Genomic DNA, 8,969 nt, shown 5'->3' on the forward strand with positions numbered 1-8,969 from the left:
AACTTTCAGGATTACCTAGTATTTTAATAAAAGGAAACGCTTACTGCCCACTTCCTAATGAAAAATCAGAACTGACCGAATCGAAAAATAAGTTACCAAATTACCAAATTTGATAAATAAAGAAAAAATATTACCAATTTTGGTAAAAAAAATTACCAAAGCGGCAACGCTGCTCATAAAGTATAAATGCAAGCGAAGACAGTACCTTTGTAGTTAGTACTTGCAGAGATGTTCCGTGCTGTAGTACCCTTATTGACAACAGTGCTCTTCTGCGCTGGTGTCACTTCCGCGGCAACCGAAGTTGATTGGTGGGAGTCTGCAACGCTCTACCAGATCTACCCTCGCTCCTTTAAGGATAGTGATGGCGACGGAATCGGTGATTTGAATGGCATCACATCCCGCCTGGAGTTCCTCAAGGAAATTGGCGTCACGGCTGCGTGGCTTTCGCCAATCTACGAGTCTCCCATGGCGGATATGGGTTTCAATGTAGCCAATTTCACAAATATTGATCCTATATTTGGCACATTGGCTGACTTTGATGTGATGATTGCCAAGGCGCATCAATTAGGACTAAAAATTATTATGGACTTTGTGCCAAATCACTCGAGCGATGAGTGTGAGTGGTTTAAAAAGTCGATACGTCGTGAAGATGGCTACGATGACTTTTATGTTTGGTCCGATGGTAAGATCGACCCAGAAACGGGTGAGCGGCAACTACCCAGCAATTGAGTAAGCAATTGAAAAAGGAAGAATTTTATTCTATCAAGGAACCTGTCGTCTTTATATTTCTCTCTTTTACAGCAAGCAATTTTTGGTGGTTCGTAATGGACTTGGAACGAAGATCGCCAACAGTATTATCTGCACCAGTTTCTAGCTAAATAACCCGACTTAAACCACACCAATCCAATGGTGCGTAAGCGCATGATTGAGGTTTTGGAATTTTGGCTTGAGCGCGGTGTGGACTCGTTTCGTATCGATGCTGTGCCATTCTTCTTTGAAACGCATTACGAAAATGGCACTTTCCCAGATGAGGACAGGTATGGAATTCATACACTGAATTTGCCTGAAAACGTTGAACTATTATATGAATGGCGTGAGTTTTTAGACGAATACCAGCGAGTACATGGCGGCGATTCTAGGTAAAGAAGCGATATGAGAAAACCAAATATACAAATCCAATACATTATTTCTTAGGATCCAAGTTGCAGAAGCATATGCGCCAATTGATATTTTGAGCGCGTACATTGCCAACGGCACCCACATCGGTGCACAGATGTCTCTGAATCTTAATTTCATTGAATTACGCACCTCAACCACGGCAGAGGACGTCGAACAGCGCGCTAAAATGTGCATGGATGTTATGTGGACAAACCGACCGATGCGGCCAATTGGCAAGCAGGCAACCATGACAACAGTCGTCCGGCTACACGTATAGGCGAGAAAAGAGTGGATATGATGACGATGATAGTGCATGCCATGCCCGGCGCATCGGTCACTTATAAGGTAAGTTCTGACTTACATATGTCACTATTAAACTAGTTTGTCAATATTTAAGGATAATTACCGAGATCCAGAGCGCATGCCAATGCAATGGGACACATCGGAGAATGCCGGCTTCAGCACAGGCAACTCCACTTGGCTGCCAATCAATCCGAACTACAAATACCTCAACGTACAAACACAACGGGGCGTGGCACGCAGTACTTTGAATATTTACTAAGGAATGACCAAGCTGAAAAAAACTGCCGCATTCAAGGCGTTCAAGGAGGATGGTGGTTTCTCGTATGGAGCTTTGTCGAAGCAAATCTTTCACATAGTGAGGTTTGTGACAAACAAAGATGCAACTAGCCGAAATAAGGTTATATTAATTTAATTAAGCTTGCCTTTCTAGAACTGCTGCTGGTAGAGAGGAGTATCGTTTGCTAGCGAATTTTGGGAACCAAATAGAATACTTGGATGGTTTGACCAACAAGACAATGGAGTATGTGCTGCTCACTTCATATTCGCCCCATAAGTATGGGTAAGTTTAGTCGATTGTGAGATTACATACAATTTTTTCTAATTATTATATTTTCTTGTTCGCATTTAAGTAAACGTATCTATTTGATGCCCTATGAAGCGGTTATTCTTCGGTGGACTGCGTAGATGCCTATGAATTTTTGGTTCTTGTAGCCGGATAATACTTATATGATAATAGTATTTAGTATGTATGGTATTAATAAAGTATGGATTTTTTAAAACTCATTAGAAATGTGGTATCATTAGTTTTAGTGTTTTTTTTTATAGATATTTTAGACTGCGACCCAGGATCTTACCTCTAGCCACTCGGCTATCGCAGCAAGAGTTTATAGGATACGTTTAGCTCAGTGGTAGCGTGCTAACTAGCTCATGATATCGCGTACGTTTATTTCACTCTGAAGTCCAGTCAGAAGTTTGATGAGGAATGCGGAAATACATTACACCCGTGACTTCTACCGCTAGACCTTCTTGACTTTTCAAATTTTCTAAATAAAACTGTCATGAAGCTCCATTAGATATTACAGTTATAAATCCACTCTAAAATCAGAATCAGACGATTGGGCAGTTGGTGTGAATTGGTAGCCCTCTCATGTGAAGGTAAAATATTGGGCTTTTCCCAATCTGGCAAACAATTTCATACACTTATCAATTAGATTTCTGATTGAGTTTGTATGTTTTGTACTAATGCTGCGACTTCTAAAAATGTTTACAAATTTACCAGTCGCACAGTGATATTTGGTCCCCAATTCGTGCCCATAAATCCAAAAATAAAGCATCGATTTTGGGGGTTTTGTTTTCTTTGGTTGGCTAAAATGATGTTTCAGCTATCGAAATATGTTCAATACAGGTTCGAACCTTTTGCACCGTTGGTAAGATCAGTGGTAAAGTGTTAGTTGACGCAGTGCTCTGGAAAGTTAAAATGTAATGCTGAAGTTTAAAAGAACGCCAAAAGCCTATTGGTGCGATCGATTTTAGTTTTGTAAAATTAGTTCTTGTTCTGCAGGTGAGTTCTATGTATAATATATAATTTCAATAATAACATATAATTTAAAAATTGTTTAATATGTTTAACTGATTAGTATTTAATGAAAAATTCAAGAAAATTTTTTAATAAAAACAGTTTAAAGAAAAAGTCACAAGTAATTTTTCACCATATTTCACCAACAAAAAATTTATGTTTAATTAAACAATAAGACTAAATATTGAATCCGATCATGTCCGACCTTTTGTTTACGACGCGATTTTGTACCATATAATATTGAAAGTTTTTCTGAAGATGATTTTTTCAAATTACTCTTTTTTTAAACCAATTTCATGTAAGATGCACGTAAACATGATTAGATTATAATTATATAGCATTTTTATTTAAGAATTTTAAATACAAACTTAAAAAACCCAAACAGAACTCAATATTACGTAACTTTAATAAATATTTTTCAAATTAAGCACATTTCTTTTAATTTAAGGCGCCATATTGGATCGACTATTATGCACTTAGTTATTTTTCTTTCAGGTTGAAATTTAGCGACCCCAAGAACTCTTAAATAATATAATAATAAGCTATTCTTATTAATATTATTAACAAAATTATTATGTTTAAGATTTGAGGCGCGCTATATTGGATCGCGCTATATTGGATTGGATTTTTATATTAGAATCGAAGTCGGTTTTGTTTTTTTGCTAAAAAATTACTTTTTTATATAGTGGAACCAAAATGAGGAGTGCAAATCACACCAGTACACGCGAACAGATATGACTAGATGTAACATATAACGACATATAACGACGCGATTGGGGACTTCTCACATGAATCAACATTATATGCTGAACAACAAAAAACTGATTAAAACAATTTTAGCGGTTAAACTGTTCCCGGCAGAAAATGAAACTCCCGCCGACTAGCTTGAAAAGGGACCGTCGTGATTCTTCACAAATCCCAAACCATTGCTTTCAACAGAGGAGCACTTGTCTCCCTCTGCCGAACTTTTAAGCTCGTTCTGAACTGGCTCCATTTTGGACTGGTCTGGGACAATAAGTTTTATTATGAGAAAAAAAAATTTTGGATTCCATTTATGGATATTTTTTGGTTTTTTCTTTTCTTTTACAGATTTAATTTTATTTTATATAATATATTTTCTTATAAACCGACTTCACAAAAAAAGGAGAAATATTTTTTTATGTATGTTACCGCATAACTTTGGACCACGTGAACAGATCTCGTTAATTCTTTTTATCGGAAAGGTGGTACTTCAAGGGTGGTCCCATAGTAAATTACTTAAAATACGATCATTGGGTCATGAAAAGATTGACGGTACTCGTAAATTTGTATATGAAAATTGAAGTCGGTTGCGCTGTCTGTTTGCTTAAAAATTACTTGTTTTATTCTTATTTTAGTTTTATAAATTTTATATTTATGTCTTCTTTGAACTCACGACCAACGATGTTAAGAGGCGGAGATCTTCTCGTGGCGCTACTTTCGTATTGTATGAGAATTGAAAATCTGTCCATTTACTTCTCAGCTTTCACATGCTTACTGTGAGAAACATTGACGACGGCGCAACTACCACACCAAAAATTTCAACTGTACCGCTCTGCAGCCGTTTTTGAGCTAGCGCTTTGCCCAACTGCAACTAAATTTTGCTGCACGGGCTGCTAAGTGTTTGACCGAACTTCTGCTCTTATTTGTGGTGTGCAACTAGATGTTGTAGCACGAATGGTGTGACCTACAGTTCTGCGCCACCTTCGAACGGTAAACGGATTTTATGAGTAGCTTTTTCATGGCAGAAATACACCCGAAGGTTTTCCATTGCCTGTTGAATTGCGACCACTGTTGGAAAGAAATATATCAAGTTCTATAAAGTCAATTGATTTCAGGTGGCCTGTGGGTCATACAAATTGCCAAAACTACTCTTATATGCAATCAGTTCACGCGCCTAGGGTTAATTGAGTGCCTGGATTGTTAAGTAATTTTTATTTGTACGAAAAATCGCTCGGTTTTAAAATTGTCTACTCTGACTCTAAAGAGCGTGTCAGACGTGAAAAGGCAATATATTTCGAAAAGGAAGGAAAGTGTCTTTCGAAACAGGTTTTTTTATTTCCGAAGGGCGAATTGCAGCGTAAAATTTCAAAAATCGCTTTTTGGTTGTGTGCAAATGAATTTCTGGCAATATTTCTCTTAATTATAATTAACTTTATTTTTAATTTGAAGATTAATTGATTATTTATAACTGAACAATTCAATTCCGCAAATTAATTAACTAAAAGCAAGTCAGATATTTTCTTTAAATTGTTTGTTATTATTTCTCACAAAATCGTGATCACCTTCACACGGCAACACTCGAATAGTTTGACAGCACTTGCAGCAGAAAATAAAAATTGCTAGAGCCGCACGAGCAACATGNAACTACCACACCAAAAATTTCAACTGTACCGCTCTGCAGCCGTTTTTGAGCTAGCGCTTTGCCCAACTGCAACTAAATTTTGCTGCACGGGCTGCTAAGTGTTTGGCCGAACTTCTCCTCTTATTTGTGGTGTGCAACTAGATGTTGTAGCACGAATGGTGTGACCTACGGTTCTGCGCCACCTTCGAACGGTAAGAGGATTTTATGAGTAGCTTTTGCATGGCAGAAATACACCCGAAGGTTTTCCATTGCCTGTTGAACTGCGACCACTGTTGGAAAGAAATATATCAAGTTCTATAAAATCAACNATGGAAATACAATTTTTTCTTTCTCAATTTGACAGCGAATTGCATGGAAAAGTAGGAAATATTGCAACGTCTGACACGCTCTTAAGAGCGCAAGCAACAAATATATTGCTTTGATAAGATGTAACAGCCGATTTGAAGGCACACTTAAGTATGCGAAAATTTGGCAATAAATGCTTCTTTTCAGAGACGATTCTAATCGCTACATCCACTTAGCCAAGCAATGACTACGAAACATTATCAGCACACTTTCGTTTCATTCATTCCATACATGAAATAACGGCAAACGATAAATACCTTTATCGCGAAGTGTGTTGAAGTATAAAAAACAAGTCCGGACATAGCCTATTCGATCAGTACTCATCGAGATNTGTTCACACATGGAAATACAATTTTTTCTTTCTCAATTTGACAGCGAATTGCATGGAAAATTAGGAAATATTGCAACGTCTGACACGCTCTTAAGAGCGCAAGCAACAAATATATTGCTTTGATAAGATGTAACAGCCGATTTGAAGGCACACTTAAGTATGCACCTCGAAAATTTGGCAATAAATGCTTCTTTTCAGAGACGATTCTAATCGCTACATCGACTTAGCCAAGCAATGACTACGAAACATTATCAGCACACTTTCGTTTCATTCATTCCATACATGAAATAACGGCAATCGATAAATACCTTTATCGCGAAGTGTATTGAAGTATAAAAAACAAGTCCGGACATAGCCTATTCGATCAGTACTCATCGAGATGTCGTGCTTACTAGTAGCGGTAGTCCTCTGCGTCTGCAGTGTTACGGCGGCAACCGAAGTTGGCTGGTGGGAATCCGCAGCGCTCTACCAGATCTACCCTCGCTCCTTTATGGATAGTGACGGCGACGGTATAGGTGATCTGAATGGCATCACGTCTCGTCTTGAATTGCTGAAGGAACTTGGCATCACCGCTACGTGGCTTTCGCCTATCTACGAGTCACCGATGGCGGATATGGGCTACGATGTATCCAATTTCACCAAGGTGGACCCGATATTTGGCACATTGGACGATTTTGATGCAATGATTGCAAAGGCGCATCAATTGGGAATAAAAATTATTATGGATTTTGTACCGAATCATTCCAGCGATGAGTGCGAGTGGTTCGAAAAGTCGGTACGGCGTGAAGATGGCTACGATGATTTTTATGTTTGGGCTGATCCTAAAATCGATCCAGAAACGGGTGAGCGTCAGAAGCCAAGCAATTGGGTAAGTTAATATGCGAGTATATACTTTTTGGCGAGCGATCTTTCATGTCCTCTATTGTCTTTTGTAGGAGGGCTTTGGAGGTTCCGTATGGGAATGGAATGAAGTACGCCAGCAATATTATTTGCACCGTTTTCTAACCAAGCAACCCGACTTAAACCTCACCAATCCAATGGTGCATCAATATTTGGCCGAGGCCTTAGAAATTGGCTAGATCGTGGTGTGGACTCATTTCGCGTTGATGCCGTGCATTGCTTTTTTGAGACGCGTTACGAAAACGGCACTTTTCCAGACGAGACCAGGAGAGAAGAGTATACAGATTATTTACCACAAAATCGCGAAATGTTATACGAATGGCGTGCGTTGTTAGACGAATACACAGAAAAACATGGCGGTGATACTAGGTATTTATTTAACCCACGTGAAATGGCGTGAAATGGTTTACATATAAGTCCAATACTTTACTCCTTAGAATCCAATTAGCAGAGTCATTTGGGAGCATGAATAGTTTGAGCGAGTATATTTCGAATGGAACCCACGTTGGTAGCCAGATGCCAATGAATTTCAATTTAATTCAGGTTCGTGCCTCAACCACTGCAACTCAACTGGAAACGTCCATCAAATCGTGGATGGATGTTATGTGGACTCAGCACAAAGAGGCCAATTGGCACGTAGGAAACCATGATCAAAGCCGCCCAGCTACACACATAGGTGTGGAAAAGAAGGATGCGATGACGATGTTGGTGCAGGCATTGCCCGGCGCATCTGTTGTTTATAACGTAAGAGATACTCTCTGAGGAAGAAAGCAAATTACATAAATTTTTTCCAAATCACTTTAGGGCGATGAAATTGGCATGACTGATTTGGACACAGGCGCTGGTAATTCCCGAGATGCACAGCGTTCGCCAATGCAATGGGACACATCAAAGAATGCCGGATTCAGTACAGGCAACTCAACTTGGCTGGCTGTAAATTCTAACTCCAACTATCTCAACGAACAAACTCAACGGGGTGTGGCACGCAGCACTTTGAATATACTAAAGGCAATGATCAAACTGAGGCAAACTGCTGCCTTTAAGGCAGTCAAGGAGGATGGTGGCTTTTCACATGGCGCTCTGAAAACACAAGTCTTTCAGGTTGTAAGGTTTGTGACAATTAAAGGGGTAGCCAAAAACAGGGTTCATTAAATTAATCGAGCTTATCTTTTAGAACCGCTGCTGGCGTCGAAGAGTACCGTTTTTTGGCCAATTTGGGTAACCAAATAGAATACTTAGACGGATTGGCCAACAAGACTGTGGACTATGTGGTGCTCAATTCATATTCACCACACAATTACGGGTAGGTGTTATCGAAAGTGGTTTAATTCTCGATAAATATTTGATTTCATATTTCTTTTCTGCATTTAAGTGACAAAGTTGACCTAAGCAAACGAATTTATTTGATGCCCTATGAAGCAGTTGTTCTGCGGTGGATTGCTTAGAGTGCTCGCATGCTAATAAAGCCGGTGATCTGATTAATATTTTTGATTATAGCTAATGCTTATGTATGTGTATGTATGTTGTGACAGATTAAACAAAAAAATTCAAGATAACAGAAATTCACGTATTTAAATATTGAATATTTTATTCTCGAAGATGTTACGGTTTCCCTCCATATAAAAATAGTGTTTATGGTTTATATGAAAGGAAAGTTTTTTGTTTTTTTTTAATATTGCAGCAAGTTTGAAACCTGGATTTACCAAAATTAAATTACAAAAAAATATGTTTTAAAACTTGTCAAAATGTGGTGCAGCATCTAAATAAGAAAAGGTTTTTTTAACAGCCATTTAAATAATTTTTTAAATTATATTCAACAAAAGTTGAAAAGGCATAATCAGTTTACGTGGCGAACTTAGCTCAGTGGGTTGACTACTGGTTTAGGTGGCTGGAGTCGTTGGATCGAATCCCAGTTGAAGGAGTCTGATGAGGAGATATGGTGATCTCAGAAATAATGCCATAACTTCTACCAA

At 38.4% G+C, this 8,969-nt stretch overlaps 1 protein-coding gene and 1 pseudogene across 1 annotated transcript; both read left to right on the plus strand.

The window, feature by feature from the left end:
• The first annotated feature begins 228 nt into the window (after window positions 1-228).
• Window positions 229-2,145, plus strand: LOC108367889 (maltase A2-like; annotated as a pseudogene).
• A 4,330-nt stretch (window positions 2,146-6,475) lies between these two features.
• Window positions 6,476-8,558, plus strand: LOC108367890 (maltase A2-like). The gene is given in 7 exon segments (XM_017622590.1): window positions 6,476-6,964; window positions 7,032-7,164; window positions 7,167-7,365; window positions 7,434-7,740; window positions 7,801-8,105; window positions 8,171-8,299; window positions 8,369-8,558. Coding segments are annotated over 7 exon segments (1,635 nt in total). The 3' UTR covers window positions 8,442-8,558.
• Window positions 8,559-8,969: the final 411 nt, after the last annotated feature.

The sequence above is a fragment of the Rhagoletis zephyria genome, unplaced genomic scaffold (assembly GCF_001687245.7).
Source record: "Rhagoletis zephyria isolate East Lansing unplaced genomic scaffold, Rhagoletis_zephyria_1.1 Rzeph_scaffold_02846, whole genome shotgun sequence".
NCBI lineage: Eukaryota > Metazoa > Arthropoda > Insecta > Diptera > Tephritidae > Rhagoletis > Rhagoletis zephyria.